The sequence below is a fragment of the Papio anubis genome, chromosome 4 (genome assembly GCF_008728515.1).
Source record: "Papio anubis isolate 15944 chromosome 4, Panubis1.0, whole genome shotgun sequence".
Taxonomy (NCBI): Eukaryota; Metazoa; Chordata; class Mammalia; order Primates; family Cercopithecidae; genus Papio; species Papio anubis.
The window spans coordinates 165,785,979-165,805,996 of record NC_044979.1 but is presented as its reverse complement, the minus strand read 5'-3'; the positions used below and the strand labels follow the sequence as shown (position 1 = coordinate 165,805,996).

The 20,018-nt window shown below is 37.8% G+C and overlaps 3 protein-coding genes across 3 annotated transcripts; 1 reads left to right on the top strand and 2 right to left on the bottom strand.

Annotated features, from left to right (window-relative positions):
• Positions 1 to 689: 689 nt before the first annotated feature.
• LOC116274589 (keratin-associated protein 15-1-like) lies at positions 690 to 1,918 on the bottom strand. The gene has a single exon (XM_031665694.1). The coding sequence runs from the start codon at positions 1,530 to 1,532 to the stop codon at positions 1,119 to 1,121; it is 414 nt and encodes a 137-aa protein (XP_031521554.1). The 5' UTR covers positions 1,533 to 1,918; the 3' UTR covers positions 690 to 1,118.
• A 2,801-nt stretch (positions 1,919 to 4,719) lies between these two features.
• LOC116274647 (keratin-associated protein 23-1) lies at positions 4,720 to 5,125 on the top strand. Its single transcript, XM_031665879.1, is given in 3 exon segments — positions 4,720 to 4,753; positions 4,858 to 4,911; positions 4,914 to 5,125. Coding segments are annotated over 3 exon segments (300 nt in total).
• Positions 5,126 to 15,128: 10,003 nt separating this feature from the next.
• Positions 15,129 to 19,104, bottom strand: LOC116274588 (keratin-associated protein 13-4). The gene has a single exon (XM_031665693.1). The coding sequence runs from the start codon at positions 17,828 to 17,830 to the stop codon at positions 17,360 to 17,362; it is 471 nt and encodes a 156-aa protein (XP_031521553.1). The 5' UTR covers positions 17,831 to 19,104; the 3' UTR covers positions 15,129 to 17,359.
• Between the last annotated feature and the right edge of the window lie 914 nt (positions 19,105 to 20,018).

Below are 20,018 nucleotides of genomic sequence, written 5' to 3'. Positions count from 1 at the left end.
TTTTATCCGAGTGTTTTTGAAGTTCTTCTTCGTTGTGTTCCTACTGAATCTTGTCTTCATCCCCATTATTCCATTCGCCATATAAGTTATAATTGTAGTTGTGTGAACTTCTGGAAGCAGAGAATTTGTGTCTTTGTTTGGTATAATGCTTGGTATTTAATAGGACCTCAATACATACTTTTTTTCAATGAAAGACTAAAACAAAATTTTCTGAAGCAAATATATAAAAAATGAACTTATGAGGGGACTTAAATCTCTTAAAACATGAGATAGGTTATATATTTAAATTTTCTTTACACTTTGCTTTCTATTCAACAAACTGTCAATAAAACATATGAAACAAACAAAAAGTGTACCTAATGAAGACAGTTGAAGATATGGGATGAATTCACTAAATGTATCATTTTTATTTTTTTTTTTGAGACAGAGTCCTGCTCTGTCACCCAGGCGGGAGTATAGTGGCATGATCTCAGCTGATTACAACCTCCATCTCTCAGGTTCAAGTGATTCTCCTGCCTCAGCCTCCCGAGGAGCTGGGATTACAGGTGCACACCATACCTTGCTAATTTTTGTATTTTTAGTAGAGATGGGTTTTCCCCATGTTGGCCAGGATGGCCTCGAACTCTTGACCTTAAGTGATCCACCAGCCTCGGTCTCCCAAAGTGCTGGGATTACAGGTATGAGTCATCACACCCAGCCTAAGTGTATTATATTAATAAAATAAAATGGAATACCAGAATTCATGCTAAAGAAATAAGGTTATTTAAAATATTATAACTATTTGAAATACATTTCAGTGGAAGAATTCTGGGAAAATAATGAGAGAAGAATTTTAGAAAGATGATAACAGAAATAATCCTAAGCATTGGCACAAAAATTGAAATTCAAGATATATCTCCTGTCAGATTTAGGAAAGGTCCTAGGTCAAGATTAATTTGTCCTTGTTCAACCATATACTTCCAAGAGGGGTAGGATGCTGAGTCCTACTGATGTAGATGGTCAACAATCACAGATATTGGACAGGCTGAGTGTTACAGTTCCACAGAGTACAGAAATAATCATGAGAGAATGGAGAATATTCAGTAAGTTGATTCAAAAAGGCGAGACCCAAAGGCTGGTTAGTAACAAGTTTCCTGGAAATTCCTGGATGAAAAGATAGTTAGGTGGTAGAAGTTGGACCCACAGTCCAGAGATGGGAAGCCAATGCTTCCATAACCAAGAGATCCAAGGCCAGTGTTTCCACATCCAAGGGATCCTATGTAGTTAGTCTGGTGGGGACTGCGGAAGATGGAATTCTTTGGGTGGTAGCAGGATGTCTGATACGATTTGGCCAAAGTGCAGGATGTCTGAAAGCTGGTGAGCTCACAGTAGGTTTCCTGACAGGCGTTGTAGAGAGAGAAGCCCAGTTGGCAGGTATTTGGAGAATAGATGCCATTGCTGGGGTAGAACGAATTATAAATGGAAACTGGATACCCTAGGTAACCTCCAAAACAGCAGGAGGAGAAGTTTCTAGAGCTATAGTTGTAAGACATGTTAACAGGAGTTCTGAGTTCAGTTGAGTTGCAGTGAGGAGTGTGTGTGTGTGAATATTACCTTCTGTACTGCACACTTACATACTCTAGCAATAGATGTAGTCACAAGTGCCCATTTTAATGAGAACACTTAATTAGGCTCCAGTCAAAATGAAATATATTAACATTCAAATAATTTTTTTTTATGAATGCAGACGTCTACATGAAAGAATTTCATTAGTTTTTCAAAGCAGTTGTTCATGAAACAAAAATGCCATTTCTCATTCATCTTGCTTGGGTAGAATGAAAACCACCATAATTGCACCTATAAGACTGATGCTTCAGAGGGCTGGGTGCGGAGGCTCACACCTGTAATCTCAGCACTTCGGGAGGCTAAGGCAGGCAGATCATGAGGTCAGGAGTTCGAGACCAGCCTGACCAACATGGTGAAATGCCGTCTCTAGTAAAAATACAAAAATTAGCCGGACATGGTGGCGGGTGGCTGTAATCCCAGCTACTCAAGAGGCTGAGGCAGGAGAATTGCTTGAACCCGGAGGGTGGAGGTTGCAGTGAGCTGAGATCATACCACTGCACTCCAGCCTGGGTGGCAAAGCAAGATTCTGTACCCTCCCACCCCCCAAAAAAAAAAGATCGATGCTTCATTCATCCTGTCCTTCTAGAACTTGGATCAAATGGCTAACACACTAAGAGTTCTGGTATTTGTAAAGACCTAAAAAATACCTTGTAATCTGGAAGGGACATTTATCTTGCTCCAATTTTATAAATTCAATGGAGAACAGAAAAAAAAATTCAATATCTATTCCTTCTTTCAAATCTTTGAACCATTAGAAGAAATAGCCTAATAACAATCCTTATTTGGTAGACATGCTACATGAGTGCCTAACATATTTGAGTTTAGATTTCTTATAACACAAGTAACCAAGTCACTCTTGTGCACGTGAGGATTTAAGAATGGTCAAATTTTTGCAGAAGTGCTTTGAAGTTTACATTGTAAAACTACTAAAGAAATCCTTTACTCAGAGGTTGATTTGCTTCTTCATAGAAATCATCATTAAGTTTGATTATAAAAAACCATTTATCCCCATAAGGTGTAAGTAATTTTTTGGTGGTGTTGATGTTACTGAGAGCAAAATAATAAGCACTATATTTAAAATGTAAATCTTTAATCTTTTCCTTTCTTTTCTCTCAGAGGGTGACATTTTTACTACAGAGGGAAAAGAAAAGCAAAAAATGAGGAAAATGTCCATCCCACGTAGTCTTCACAGAAAGATAAAATATTTGAAGAATTCATAGTAACAAATGACTTTATAAATTGAAATAAAGGGGTGGGAAGGATGTATGGTGATAATGCGTAATTGAGAGTGAATGCCTTTGTGACCTCTGATGTATCAACTGATATATATATTCTGCCTACAGTACTAGAGTAATGAGGATTTTTCTGGAATCACTCAGAAAGTTCATCAGAGCAAACCGTAAACAGAGATAGGCCACGGATACATGAAATGGCTTAACCTGTGGGAATGGGCAAACCTCTTAAGACATCCATCTTCAGAACTGATGTATTCTACAGTGGAAGTGAACTGAGACTCCCTTCTATGAAGAATTAGGATTACTAGGTCAAAGTTTTAAGGGAAGATTCAGCTAAAAATCTAAAATGAGTTGCTGTTGTAATTAATGATATTTCCATATTGAGGGCCCTGGGAAAATCTAATTAGGATGTTGTAAATGGAATTTCAATCTGACAGGAGGCTAGAGATAATTGCTCAACTTCCTTCCAAATTGTAGACTTTATGAGTCTAAACTGCTGAGGAGACAAATTGATCTCCAATCATGTTTCATTTATTAGGTAACATAGTTTGTTCTGTGTTTCTGTAATAAACAATTCTTATTAGGCTTCTCAATTATGAATAGCAAAAAGCATTCTAGTAGATTCCAAATCTTCCTGTTGTATTTGTCAATAAAATATTGAATATCAAAATAGCCACACGAGTATTTAGCTCACCTAAATTGAAGTTGCTTGCTTGTTTTAGTGTCATCCACTCCTGTGTAAGCAATTTCAGTAGAAGAATATTCCGTGGGATCGGATATTAAGTAACGTCGCACGTTCTTTTCTCAAAGTATGGATGTTTTTGCATTCAACTACTTTCGTTCAGAAGTGGAATGGAAATGTTTTTCTAAAAATGAGCAAATCAAACAACACAGAAACCACAGCAAGATAAATTTCAATCTCTCCTCTTCCTCAACATATCAGTCTTCATTATACCATTACATCGAGGTGAAATACAAGTCACAGAACAAGAGAAAATATGACCATTATTTTAGAAGTGTTGTAACACTTGTCAGAAACACCTGAAAATAATGTACGTCAAAGTCATGTATGTTACTTTTGAGGCAAGGGAAGAATCTTCTTAAGATGCTCCCTTTGTCTCACCACTTTAAGGGAGCTACTTTGTAAACTTTCTTTAAAACAGGAATGTTTTCCAGATTCTGGGCAATTCTTTTAGTGGGAAACACTGACTCTGATCAGAGGTAGAAATACACTAGGAATTTTTGCCATATGATTTGTTTTTATTTTTAATGCTTTTTCAGCATCTTAGATGAATAATCTCGACCATTCCAAAATACATAAAGCGGTTTATTATTTTTAATTCACTCAATGGTAAACACACACCCAAGGAAAGAAAAGCTAAGACTGGCTCCTAATAGTCTGCATACAGTTTTGAACAGGACCATGCAAAATAAGGGAATCTCAGTTAATATTTCATTAAAGCCGTTCCAGTTGAGGTTTGATTTTTAAAAAGACATTATATCTTGCATATCAGTCGCCGCTTTCTGATGATATTCTTCATTAAGTTAGCTTGCTACTTTGCAGTGACAATGAATGTATGTTTTTGTTTAAAAGAAATGACTACGAATAGATCGGTTAGCTGGCAACTTTGTACACCAGATGGCAACAATTTTGAGACAGATTGTGAAACGGGTATCAATTATTTTTAATTAAGGCAGCTTCCCTTAACCCAGACACTGTCTACCTCTAAAGCAATTCTCTGAGTTATCTGCAGAGTGACCTTTGGTAAGGGAAGATGAGTAATAGCTTTAAAGAGTCAACACTATTATCTGAATCCCAAGGCACAAACGTTACTGCACTTTCTAGTTGTAAAATCACAAGTAATATATATGTCTGACTATGACGATCTTTTTAGTTCATTTAAAGTTGGCAGGTAACCTGTTTTTATGTGCCATGTGGATGACACCCAATGTTAAGGGTATATAAGTCCCCAGGTCCAAGAAGTGACATTCAAAGTCATAACATTGTCATTATAAGTCAACTCTCCCGCCGACATATCCTACAACTGTTACTCTGGAAACTTCTCCTCCCACCTTGTGGGGGCTACCTGCGCTACCCAGGCTTCTCTTGTGGCTCTTCCTACCCTAGCAACCTGGTCTACAGCACCTGACCTCTGGTATCCCAGCACCTGACAGCTGGGCTCTTCTCTCTACAGGGGCTATCAGGAGACCTGCTGGGAACTCCCTGGGTTCCAGACATACTGTATAGTGTCCAGCATCTGCCAGACCTCCTGCTACCGCCCTAGAGCCTCCATGCTCTGCAGTCCCTGCCAGATGACTTACTCTGGATCTCTGGGCTTTGGATGCAGAGGCTTTCAGTCTTTTGGCTGTGGCTCTCCATCCCTGGGCTTTGTATCCAGTGTATTCTAATCCATGGGTTGTTGTCCCAGTGCTTTCACATCCCTAAATTACACACCCAACCCTAAATTATAGACCCAACCTTCTACTCTTCTACTGCCAGTCTGCTTCTTACCATCCAGCCTGTGAATATGACTTTTAGTAATTATGTTTGAGGAGCCAGAAACTTAAACACAATACCTACTGTGTCCGTATCCATATATGCATACCGTCTATTGCTCTCCTATCCTATCATTTGCCCATGAATCTGATGTCTACTGCTACCCATGATAGATTACGAATAATCTAAATTCCAGTAACTAGAAAATATTCACTGGAGAAAGATGTTAAAACTGCTTATTTATAATTATATAGATGTGCCACATCAAAGCACACTTCTCCTACTGTGTCTCCTAGTTATTTCCCCTAGAGTAGTTGCTTTAAATTTTACAAAGTGAAGGATGTAAGTTTAAATAAAACTGGGTAACATTACATCGGCATATCTGCTTTAATATTCTTTCCTTACTTTTTGTCTTAAAAACTACTAAATATCCGGCTGGGTTTTCCTGTGTCTTCTACTACAGACACTTGCACACGAATGTTCATTGTAGCATGATTCACAATAGCGAGGACATGGAATCAAGCTAAATGGCCATCAATGACAGATTGAATAAAGAAAATGTGGTACGTATATACCATGAACTACTACGTAGCTATAATAAAGAATGAGATCATATCTTTTGTGAGGACAGGGATGGAGCTAGAGGTTATAATGCTTGGCAAACTAACATAGACACAGAAAACCAAATATTGCATGTTCTCACTTATAAGAGGGAGATAAATAATGAGAACACATGAACACAAAGAAAGAAACAACAGACACTGGGGTCTACTTGAGGGAGGAGGGTGGGAAGAAGAAGAATAACAGAAAAGGTAACTACTGGGTACTGGGCTTAATACCTGGGTGATGAAATAATCTGTACAACAAATCCCTGTGACACGAATTTACCTATGTAACAAACCTTCACATGTACCTTTAAACCTAAAATAAAAGTTTAATTTATTTTTAATTTTAAAGAGTAAAATTGTCCATATTCTTTTTAAATTTAGAATACTTTTCATCTTTTATGTTTATTCCAGCTATTAATGTCTTCACATGATAAAATGAAGAGGACACATTTTTAAGACTACAAACAAACTAACCACCGTGGTCTTCTTTTTCTGCAGGGAGTTAGAAATGTCAATATTTTTATATAAATAATGACATTTGCAATGACTGTCAAATTGATTATATCACATAATTTTGGAAGAAAGAATACTTTTATAAAATATTTTCTGAAATATATGAGAATTCAGAGTGAGGATATCCAATAAAAAGTTAGATTTTAGTGAGTTAGATTTGTTGAGGACTCCAGATCCCCTAGCCTTAGTGCCAGGTAAGAAATCAATTCTCCAAATGAAAGTGCTAACATATTTCAATATTCATTAGCAAGTAGGGCCAACCTGTTTTATATAATCAGTTATATAAATTCGATAAAGTCTCAACTTACTCTTACTTTTTGAGATATTTGGTTGGCAGCACTTTCTTGAAAAAATAAAATTCAACACCAATGCAAATATTCTCTTATTATCGGATTAGGCTAAACATTCATGTAGTTGATAATCCTTGAATTAGCAGTTAAGCCCCAAATGTTTTATCATTTAAGTCAAGAACAACATTATTAAATGGATGACCTAGATATTTACCTACCGGGTAACAATGTGGCTTGGTTTATTTTTGTTGTTGTTGTTGTTTCAGTATCTAATACCACTTGGTCATTGTCTCAGATTTTTAACTTTTTATTTATTTATAATCAGTAATATATTAACATAAATAATGATTAGGAAATTTCTATTTTACTTTTGTCATGGTTTCATGTAGTGAAGGAAAAGTAGCATGCACAGTGAGCAGAGTTTTTACTTTATTCAATTGTTAAATCTGAAAGAAGACAGAATGCTTAGAATTGTTCTTAAAATTTCTAAACAAAATAGAATTATCACTTTTTTTTTTTGAGACAACATATAATGCTATGGTTCAGGCTAGACTGCAGTGGCACAATCTCGGTTCACTGCAACCTCTGCCTCCCAGGCTCAAACATTCCTCCTACTTCAGCCTCCCAAGTAGCTAGGACTAGAAGCACACACCCCCACACCTAGCTAAAAATTATCGTTTTTCTTGCAAAGAGAACATGCAGACAGATCACTCGAGAAACAAATTACACTTACATACAAGTGATAGGTCAGCCTACTCATTCAAGTCTGGGTGGAGGTGGAGGGTCATTTGTTGTTCAAACCTAGCTGGTAGTGCGATGGCCCATTCCATAGCAGCAAGATGCAGCAATTCTCATCAAGAGTAAAATTTTCTATATTCTTTTTTAATTTAGAAGACTTTTCATCTTTCGTGTTTATTCCAGCTATTAATATAGCTGCCAACAGCAGGTGGAGTTAGTGGGAAATTTGAGAATTACTGGCTAGGTGCACGTGAAGTATGGGCGTGAAATTTGGACTGCCACAAAGCCACAGATAAAGGATAATCTTAATGCTCTTGCTACAGTGATTTGGCCATGTCTTGTATTGTTTAAATCTACAACTATTTTTTATTATTCAGTAATGTTTTTCTTCTTTAAATTTTGTAGATAGAAGAAAAGGAAAATAAGCCAAAAATAAAAGCTGATTTTTTAATGGAAAAAAAAAAGTTGGCTTCTGAATTTCTACCACTAAATCCAGTTGATGATGACTGCATGAATGTGTACAACACTTTAATGATATTTATTATTCAAATGAGAGTAGGTGATATCATTGACCACATGAAAAGTAAAAGACATGGTTTTAATGAAGAGTTACTGAAGATATATCAGTATCTACTTCAAAAGACAGAAAAATGTTTAAGAAGACCAAGTCCTAAGATGATTATTTACTATTAACAGTTGCAGAAAGTGTGTCAATACATCACCCTTATACAGACATTTTCATTTAGGTCAAATAACTGTATTAAGTCATTTTCACTCATGTTAAATTATACATTTTCTTGTGCATGTACAGAAAATAATTGAACCAATAGTTAATGATATGCCCCTCCAGTAGCAGGAAAAACAAATTACTAAGGATTAAATGAATTCAGTTTTATATTAGAACTGTCAAATGCTTCAAACAGAAAATAAATTAATTCTAAAAATGTTTTGATTTCTTAACCTAGCCCCCCCCAAAACAAACGAGTAAAGCTACAAAAAGTTCATAATGTTCGGTTTGATAAAGTTAATGTAAAGTTACTTTAAAAGTTAAATATTGAAGATATGATTATTTGTTGTATCCATAATGATAAAAAATACACATTTTGTTAAGGACATCATGGTAAAGAAAGTAAGAGTCCTGTGGAGAAGACGCACAGTTTTAGTTGTGGTGAATAGATAACTCACTTTGTATCTGAGTAAGTTTCAATCTCTATCAATAAAAGTAGAAGATGTAATTTGAAAAATTTTAAAACACTTTGTATATATCCTAAATTGTACTGGCAATCAATACTTTTCCATACCTCATCAATCACCATGTTCACATTTTTCTGCTGTATTATCTTTGAGCTCTTGTTTCATTTACTTTTAAGTAATAATTTGTATTGTTTTATATAGAAAAGCATATGAAAGGAATTTTCTTATGTTTATCAATTTTTTTACACATCGTATGCTGCTTCTACACTCTATATTGCTACTTTACTCAAGAACATTGCCGGTGTGAGCCAAGGCCTAAAGTAAAGAAAATACAAAATATGAGTCTCCAACTCCCAGCGCGAGCGACACAAAAGACCGGTGATTTTTGCATTTTCAACTGAGGTACTGGGTTCATCTCACTAGGGAGTGCCAGACAATCGGTGCTGGTCAGCTGCTGCAGCCTGAGCAGTGAGAGCTGAAGCAGGGAGAGGCATCGCCTCACCTGGGAAGCGCAAGGGGGAAGGGAATCCCTTTTCCTAGCCAGGGGAACCGAGACACACAACACCTGGAAAATCGGGTACCTCCCACCCCAATACTGCGCTTTAAGCAAACGGGCACAACAGGAGAGTATATCCCACACCTGGCCGGGAGGGTCCCATGCCCACGGAGCCTCCCTCATTGCTAGCACAGCAGTCTGCGATCTAACCGCGAGGCAGCAGCGAGGCTGGGGGAGGGGCGCCCGCCATTGCTGAGGCTTAAGTAGGTAAACAAAGCCGCTGGGAAGCTCGAACTGGGTGGAGCTCACAGCAGCTCAAGGAAACCTGCCTGTCTCTGTAGACTCCACCTCTGGGGACAGGGCACAGCTAAACAACAACAAAAGCAGCAGAAACCTCTACAGACGCAAACGACTCTGTCTGACAGCTTTGAAGAGAGCAGTGGATCTCCCAACACGGAGGTTGAGATCTGAGAACGGACAGACTGCCTGCTCAAGTGGGTCCCTGACCCCTGAGTAGCCTAACTCGGAGACATCCCCCACTAGGGGCAGTCTGACACCCCACACCTCACAGGGTGGAGTACACCCCTGAGAGGAAGCTTCCAAAGCAAGAATCAGACAGGTACACTCACTGTTCAGCAATATTCTATCTTCTGCAGCCTCTGCTGCTGATACCCAGGCAAACAGGGTCTGGAGTGGACCTCAAGCAATCTCCAACAGACCTACACCTGAGGGTCCTGACTGTTAGAAGGAAAACTATCAAACAGGAAGGACACCTACAGCAAAACCTCATCAGTACGTCACCATCATCAAAGACCAGAGGCAGATAAAACCACAAAGATGGGGAAAAAGCAGGGCAGAAAAGCTGGAAATTCAAAAAATAAGAGCACATCTCCCCCAGCAAAGGAGCGCAGCTCATCGCCAGCAACGGATCAAAGCTGGACGGAGAATTACTTTGACGAGATGAGAGAAGAAGGCTTCAGTCCATCAAATTTCTCAGAGCTAAAGCAGGAATTACGTACCCAGCGCAAAGAAACTAAAAATCTTGAAAAAAAAGTGGAAGAATTGATAGCAGAGAAGGTCATAAACGAAATGAAAGAGATGAAAACCATGACACGAGAAATACGTGACAAATGCACAAGCTTCAGTAACCGACTCGATCAACTGGAAGAAAGAGTATCAGTGATTGAGGATCAAATGAATGAAATGAAGCGAGAAGTGAAACCAAAAGAAAAAAGAAGAAAAAGGAATGAACAAAGCCTGCAAGAAGTATGGGATTACGTAAAAAGACCAAATCTATGTCTGATTGGGGTGCCTGAAAGTGAGGGGGAAAATGGAACCAAGTTGGAAAACACTCCTCAGGATATCATCCAGGAGAACTTCCCCAACGTAGTAGGGCAGGCCAACATTGAAATCCAGGAAATACAGAGAACGCCACAAAGATACTCCTCGAGAAGAGCAACTCCAAGACACATAATTGCCAGACTCATCAAAGTTGAAATGAAGGAAAAAATCTTAAGGGCAGCCAGAGAGAAAGGTCGGGTTACCCACAAAGGGAAGTCCATCAGACTAACAGCAGATCTCTCAGCAGAAACTCTACAAGCCAGAAGAGAGTGGGGGCCAATATTCAACATTCTTAAAGAAAAGAATTTTAAACCCAGAATTTCATATCCAGCCAAACTAAGTTTCATCAGTGAAGGAGAAATAAAATCCTTTACAGATAAGCAAATGCTTAGAGATTTTGTCACCACCAGGCCTGCCTTACAAGAGACCCTGAAGGAAGCACTAAACATGGAAAGGAAAACCGGTACCAGCCGTTGCAAAAACATGCCAAAATGTAAAGACCATCGAGGCTAGGAAGAAACTGCATCAACTAACGAGCAAAATAACCAGTTAATATCATAATGGCAGGATCAAGTTCACACATAACAATATTAACCTTAAATGTAAATGGGCTAAATGCTCCAATTAAAAGACACAGACTGGCAAACTGGATAAAGAGTCAAGACCCATCAATCTGCTGTATTCAGGAGACCCATCTCACATGCAGAGACATACATTGGCTCAAAATAAAGGGATGGAGGAAGATTTACCAAGCAAATGGAGAACAAAAAAAAGCAGGGGTTGTAATACTAGTCTCTGATAAAACAGACTTTAAACCATCAAAGATCAAAAGAGACAAAGAAGGCCATTACATAATGGTAAAGGGATCAATTCAACAGTAAGAGCTAACTCTCCTAAATATATATGCACCCAATACAGGAGCACCCAGATTCATAAAGCAAGTCCTTAGAGACTTACAAAGAGACTTAGACTCCCATACAATAATAATGGGAGACTTCAACACTCCACTGTCAACATTAGACAGATCAACGAGACAGAAAGTTAACAAGGATGTCCAGGAATTGAACTCATCTCTGCAGCAAGCAGACCTAATAGACATCTATAGAACTCTCCACCCCAAATCAACAGAATATACATTCTTCTCAGCACCACATCGCACTTATTCCAAAATTGACCACATAATTGGAAGTAAAGCACTCCTCAGCAAATGTACAAGAACAGAAATTATAACAAACTGTCTCTCAGACCACAGTGCAATCAAACTAGAACTCAGGACTAAGAAACTCAATCAAAACCGCTCAACTACATGGAAACTGAACAACCTGCTCCTGAATGACTACTGGGTACATCACGAAATGAAGGCAGAAATAAAGATGTTCTTTGAAACCAATGAGAACAAAGATACAACATACCAGAATCTCTGGGACGCATTTAAAGCAGTGTGTAGAGGGAAATTTATAGCACTAAATGCCCACAAGAGAAAGCAGGAAAGATCTAAAATTGACACTCTAACATCGCAATTAAAAGAACTAGAGAAGCAAGAGCAAACACATTCGAAAGCTAGCAGAAGGGAATAAATAACTAAGATCAGAGCAGAATGGAAGGAGATAGGGACACAAAAAACCCTCCAAAAAATCAATGAATCCAGGAGTTGGTTTTTTGAAAAGATCAACAAAATTGACAGACCGCTAGCAAGACTAATAAAGAAGAAAAGAGAGAAGAATCAAATCGACGCAATAAAAAATGATAAAGGGGATATCACCACCGACCCCACAGAAATACAAACTACCATCAGAGAATACTATAAACACCTCTATGCAAATAAACTAGAAAATCTAGAAGAAATGGATAATTTCCTGGATACTTACACTCTTCCAAGACTAAACCAGGAAGAAGTTGAATCCCTGAATAGACCAATAGCAGGCTCTGAAATTGAGGCAATAATTAATAGCCTACCAACCAAAAAAAGTCCAGGACCAGATGGATTCACAGCAGAATTCTACCAGAGGTACAAGGAGGACCTGGTACCCTTCCTTCTGAAACTATTCCAATCAATAGAAAAAGAGGGAATCCTCCCTAACTCATTTTATGAGGCCAACATCATCCTGATACCAAAGCCTGGCAGAGACACAACAACAAAAGAGAATTTTAGACCAATATCCCTGATGAACATCGATGCAAAAATCCTCAATAAAATACTGGCAAACCGGATTCAGCAGCACATCAAAAAGCTTATCCACCATGATTAAGTGGGCTTCATCCCTGGGATGCAAGGCTGGTTCAACATTTGCAAATCAATAAACATAATCCAGCATATAAACAGAACCAAAGACAAGAACCACATGATTATCTCAATAGAAGAAGAAAAGGCTTTTGACAAAATTCAACAGCCCTTCATACTAAAAACGCTCAATAAATTTGGTATTGATGGAATGTATCTCAAAATAATAAGAGCTATTTATGACAAACCCACAGCCAATATCATACTGAATGGGCAAAAACTGGAAAAATTCCCTTTGAAAACTGCCACAAGACAGGGATGCCCTCTCTCACCACTCCTATTCAACATAGTGTTGGAAGTTCTGGCTACGGCAATCAGGCAAGAGAAAGAAATCAAGGCTATTCAGTTAGGAAAAGAGGAAGTCAAATTGTCCCTGTTTGCAGATGACATGATTGTATATTTAGAAAACCCCATTGTCTCAGCCCAAAATCTCCTTAAGCTGATAAGCAACTTCAGCAAAGTCTCAGGATACAAAATTAATGTGCAAAAATCACATGCATTCTTATACACCAGTAACAGACAAACAGAGAGCCAAATCATGAATGAACTTCCATTCACAATTGCTTCAAAGAGAATAAAATACCTAGGAATCCAACTTACAAGGGATGTAAAGGACCTCTTCAAGGAGAACTACAAACCACTGCTCAGTGAAATAAAAGAGGACACAAACAAATGGAAGAACATACCATGCTCATGGATAGGAAGAATCAACATCGTGAAAATGGCCATACTGCCCAAGGTTATTTATAGATTCAATGCCATCCCCATCAAGCTACCAATGAGTTTCTTCACAGAATTGGAAAAAACTGCTTTAAAGTTCATATGGAACCAAAACAGGGCCCGCATCTCCAAGACAATCCTAAGTCAAAAGAACAAAGCTGGAGGCATCACGCTACCTGACTTCAAACTATACTACAAGGCTACAGTAACCAAAACAGCATGGTACTGGTACCAAAACAGAGATATAGACCAATGGAACAGAACAGAGTCCTCAGAAATAATACCACACATCTACAGCCATCTGATCTTTGACAAACCTGAGAGAAACAAGAAATGGGGAAAGGATTCCCCATTTAATAAATGGTGCTGGGAAAATTGGCTAGCCATAAGTAGAAAGCTGAAACTGGATCCTTTCCTTACTCCTTATACGAAAATTAATTCAAGATGGATTAGAGACTTAAATGTTAGACCTAATACCATAAAAACCCTAGAGGAAAACCTAGGTAGTACCATTCAGGACATAGGCATGGGCAAAGACTTCATGTCTAAAACACCAAAAGCAACGGCAGCAAAAGCCAAAATTGACAAATGGGATCTCATTAAACTAAAGAGCTTCTGCACAGCAAAAGAAACTACCATCAGAGTGAACAGAGTGAACAAAAGAAACTACCTACAGAATGGGAGAAAATTTTTGCAATCTACTCATCTGACAAAGGGCTAATATCCAGAACCTATGAAGAACTCAAACAAATTTACAAGAAAAAAACAAACAACCCCATCAAAAAGTGGGCAAAGGATATGAAAAGAATTTCTCAAAAGAAGACATTCATACAGCCAACAGACACATGAAAAAATGCTCATCATCACTGGCCATCAGAGAAATGCAAATCAAAACCACAATGAAATACCATCTCACACCAGTTAGAATGGCAATCATTAAAAAGTCAGGAAACAACAGATGCTGGAGAAGATGTGGAGAAATAGGAACACTTTTACACTGTTGGTGGGAGTGTAAACTAGTTCAACCATTATGGAAAACAGTATGGCGATTCCTCAAGGATCTAGAACTAGATGTACCACATGACCCAGCCATCCCATTACTGGGTATATACCCAAAGGATTATAAATCATGCTGCTATAAAGACACATGCACACGTATGTTTATTGTGGCACTATTCACAATAGCAAAGTCTTGGAATCAACCTAAATGTCCATCAGTGACAGACTGGATTAAGAAAATGTGGCACATATACACCATGGAATACTATGCAGCCATAAAAAAGGATGAGTTTGTGTCCTTTGTAGGGACATGGATGCAGCTGGAAACCATCATTCTTAGCAAACTATCACAAGAACAGAAAACCAAACACTGCATATTCTCACTCATAGGTGGGAACTGAACAATGAGATCACTTGGACTCGGGATGGGGAACATCACACACTGGGGCCTATCACGGGGAAGGGGGAGGTGGGGAGAGATTGCATTGGGAGTTATACCTGATGTAAAGGACGAGTTGATGGGTGCTGACGAGTTGATGGGTGCAGCACACCAACATGGCAAAAGTATACATATGTAACAAACCTGCACGTTATGCACATGTACCCTAGAAATTAAAGTATAATAATAATAATAATAATAAAGAATATTGCCATGTATTCACTCTGATTGGTTTTATTCTCCTTCAGTCCAACCTCACCAAAATGGGACTCTGGTTTACATTATTTGTGAGATGTCACAAGAGTCTGCAATTTCACCATTCTTGTTCATAATGTTTGGTATTATTGAAGGCAGCACTTTATATCTATCATCTTGGATCCTAAATCTGAAAAAACTAAGTTATACTCACTATAATAATTAAAATGTTAAGATATGTCATAGCCCTCAGAATTCCTAACATTTTCTTCCTGAGGTGCCATCGAATATTTTTCTATTACTCTAGTATTTGTTATAATAGTTAAAATGTTATTTAAATAAATTAGTTCACCTTCTTTGGAGCTCTTCTCCTAAACTCTAAATTTATTTGTATTTTCATTCTTTATTACTGACACTACTCATGAGGCTAAACAAATAAATCCAATAGTGGATTATATCTATTTAGATGAATAATAATTTTGTAGTATTTCTGTAGTACTAGAAATAGGAAGTATTCCTTGGTTAAACTAGGAGTTGTATTTTTTTAATAAAAGGAAAAGAAAAAACAGAAAAGAATAACAAAACAAGATTCATTCAAGAGATCATATTCTACCAGATCTTTGTTCTGTAAGCCTTGGCCAGTTTTAAACCCTTTTAGAGTCTCCATTCCCCCATGCCTGTAAAGGTCTATAATATATAATATTTGTCTTTTCATAGGGATAAGTATTAAATGAAAATCTGTTACCTGATACCTCTTTCGCTTTCTTGTGTGGTATACACTCACCTATGACCACAGGCATAGCAATGCAAACCATTTTATGTTGGCTTCAACCACCCAACCACCTTTATGTAGACAACATCTGCCCTCAATCATATGCAACACCACTTTTACTGTACCCGGGCTTCTCCCAGGTCACAACTAGGAAAACAGAAGGAGCCCACTGTGATTCTTCCCTTGCATAATTATAAGGTTCCTGAAAATTACACATCTTGGATGTTGTTCAGCCAATGGGAGAAGGAAGTGGATGGATAAATGTTTTTCCACGTTGATCTGATCCTGTGATGGACAATTCTAAGTCATTCTACATGCTCCTAAAAGGTCCTTACAAGATTGAGCCAAGTTGCTCTTCATAAAGTAAACTCAAAAATGCACGCTTTCTTTAGATTTTCCTCTTTGATTCTTTCATCTTCCATAGTGTCTCCTACTTGCTTCCTGGGATCTTGTGCTATATAAACTGTTTGAACCCAAATCTTTGACATTAGCTCTGTTCTGGGGAGAGGAGGATCCACGTAAGACTAATGGATATAAATGCGTGTTCAACATGGCTCAGGTGTGTTGCCGTTAGCTTGATTGGGGTTGAGCCTTGAGGAAGCATCAGTAGGTTACCCAAGCCTCCTGGACCCAATCATTCCCACTTAAGATCGCTGGTGAACGATCCTTACTCTCCTTACCAGTGGGAGGTAGGAACCTTGGCACTTACGCCTGCTAACAAAGAGCAAAGTGTCTGTCCTAGCAGTTGTTTAAGTTTCACTTTTCTCTTGGTTGAAAATCCACATTCAGATACTAGACTTTAAGTAACCTTTAGTATAAGCATACAGTTTACCTTATAAATTACATCCTAGTCTTGTTGTCTGCATTTCTAGTTTATTCATCAAATCTGCTTTCCTGTATCAGCAGAAATGCATATCCTTCATTCTTAGACAACTCTCACTGCTGTTGAGACAAGTCTGCAGATGCAAACTATGGTCTTCCAGAAATGATTACTCTTAATAAACAACATACCTAATTTCAAGAGAAATGATCTCAAATCTGTCACATTATATGTGCCCCAAATCCAGTTACACAGTCATATTGATTTTTACTTAAATCTCCAAAATTCTTGAATGCAAAAATGTAAGCAAAATAATAATAATAAAATAATAACAATGTGAATAATATATTTGGGTGCCAGATTACGTAAATTTATTAGATTAAAATTTCCATTTTCAACAGTTTTTGGATGAAAATCAGATAGCATATATTCGATCAATGGTAAAGATATTAGAACTTAATATTAGGTTACTTATTAATTTCACAGTCTGCCAGAAGTTGGTGATGCAAGAAGCTGGTGGAAGAAGAATAAAAGGATATTGGGAACTGGCAAGAATGAAAACAATGGCTGCATTCAGTAGAGACTTTGATCCCAATACTCAAAAGGATCTAGAAATTTAGCAGGTGAATTGATAGAAGCGAGATCCACAGATTGGTCTATAACAAGAAGACTGCCAGGCTCTAGAAGCTAAGTAGTTTGGGTAGCAGAATCTGGATCCATAACTCAGGGAAGGAAAACCACAACCTCCATATTTCAGGAATCTGAAGCCACTGGATCCACTTCCCAGCGAGTAGCAGCTCCTAGATCCATAGCCCTGGGAGCGACAGCTGCTGGACCCAAAGCCTAGAGATCTGGTGCAAGTTGTCTGGCAGGGACTGCAAAGCATGGAGGTCCTGCGGCGGTAGCAGGATTTCCGGCAGCTGGTGGGCTCCCAGCAGGTCTTCTGACAGTTCCTGTAGAGAGAGGAGCCCAGCTGGCAGACGCTGGGAGAGCAGAGTGCAGTGCTGTAGGGGTTGCAGCCTGGGTAGTGCAGGTAGCCCCCAAAGGAGCGGGAGGAGAAGTTTCCAGAGCAGCAGTTGTAGGACATGCTGATGAGCTGTGAGTTCAGTTGAGTGTACCCGGGAAGATTCTGAGTTTTAATGTTGCATCCTGGACAAGGGCATTTATATCCTCTCAGCAATAGGTGTGGTGCCCAACAGAGTCATCCTTTACATATTTGTGGTCCCTCATTTACATATGTGTAACTCCATAATCTTGTCTGTAATTGCATTTGAATACTTTTCCATGTATTGTATTTATGGGTGCTATAATTTTGGTGTTACAGCACAAAGCCAAATGAACTGCACTTATGTCAGAAATGCTATGACTGTTTTACGTTAATGTCTAGTTCATCATGAGAAGGAAAGCTCTTCCTGTTTCTTTGGCACATGCTACCTGCCTCTTTTCCTGTGTACTCACATCTGGCTTTGCTAGTGGATGTTTTCCTCCTAAGAGTGGGGAAAGAGATAACATTAGTTTTTTTCTGGTGCAATGTATTAGTTTCTACCTGGATGAGAACATTTGTGAAAATGATCTGTCTTGTCACCATTCATTGCTATACTCCAAAATTACTTTGTGGTTATTTTTTAGGGCAGTAAGAGAAAATTAATACATTAAGTACTACAGTTATAAAGTGTGTCTCATATCCAGTGAAGAAAGATCAAGAACAGGCAAACCAGAGATAGAAAGAAATGGCCAGAAACTGAAAGAAACCTTGCCATGTATTTAAAGACAAGATAACAAAAAGAAGTTTGACTGACACACAGTTACAGAGAAGATCAATTTGAGGTCCATCTCTATTCTGCCAAACAGCTGAATGCTTATCTGCTGAAGGGAGGAAACAAGTGAAAGAGAAACAAAAAGTTAGTTCAGGAATTTCAGAATTTTTTCCCTATTGCATTCAAGCTGGCATGTGTCTTGTCTCAATGTCTTCATGAGAAAAAATTTTCAAAATTAGAAATCTTATGAACTTTGATATATTTATCAGCTACTTTTATAATTATCCAGGGCTTCTACTTTCTTAGAATGTCTCTACCTTTCCATACTACTGGTTTTTAATGACTTTTTGCCACTTGTAGAACCAGGTACCATCCTACATTTTCCTATGAAAATGGGAAGTTTCTTTGTTCCCCAGTCCTCTTTTCCTCAGCATGGTAGATGAATGTTCCTCTTATTTTCTGTCTCTCTCTTCCTCTGACTCTCTTTCCCTCTATTTTTCTTTTTTTTCTTCTGTGCTTAAGTTTGATTTTATCTTGTTTCTTTTTTTCACTTGTCATATTTTATGTTTTGTTCATTTGTTTGTTTGCAAAACTCTGCTGAATTATAGATTCCATATTGAAAAATAAAAATTGGACAGCTTTGTCATATTCTTTGAGGATAGCCACTCTGTAAGTTTATTCACAAAATATTCTATGTTGAAATACAAGTAGTTAAATTATATTCAGGACCAAAGAAAGTGTACTGTCATGGTTTTATTTTATAATAAAATATAATAAACTTACAACAATAATGTTAGAAATTTTCTCGATTAAAATGTATGGCAATATTGAAAAGTAACTTAATATAGGCCTTCCAGAAGGAAGAAGAATGAAGAAAGAAGCAAATACGGCCAATTCAAGTATCTATTCCGTGAGTTACTTTCTATTTTTCAATAGCAGTTGATTTCTCCTTACCTTGTGCCTTAGAAAGTAGGTTTGGAAACTATTCCTTCCCCATTTTCTTTTGTTTCAAACGTAACTCTTTAAAATAATCTTGAATACCAAACTTACGAGTTAAATGGGGAGCATGAATTTATTCAGGCGAAACTGAGGGATTTAGTGAATTTGTCTTCAGTTAATCCAGGTTCCTTATTCAAAAATCCTTTTCTGAACCAGTTATTGTGAAAAGAGGTGTTCTTCCCTTCTCTCTGCCTCTAAATCTCTAAAACTTTGTTCACATTAATTTCATAAAAGTTTAAGAAGAACTTGTAAATGCCACGACTTTGGACTCACTTCATCTTGGAGATCGTATTATTTGTTTTGTCTAATATGGAGCCTCATCATTGTTGTTTCTTTTTTTAACTGAATTATTTATCAACAATTAAAAATTGAGATCTTTCACATAAAATATATGGCTCAGGGATATACATCAAAAGCCTTCTGATCTTTTGACAGATGATTCTTTTCACTGGGCTATGAATAATGGCTTTGGATATTTGAGATATGTTTTCAACAGAGTCTCATCCATAGTTGAAAATT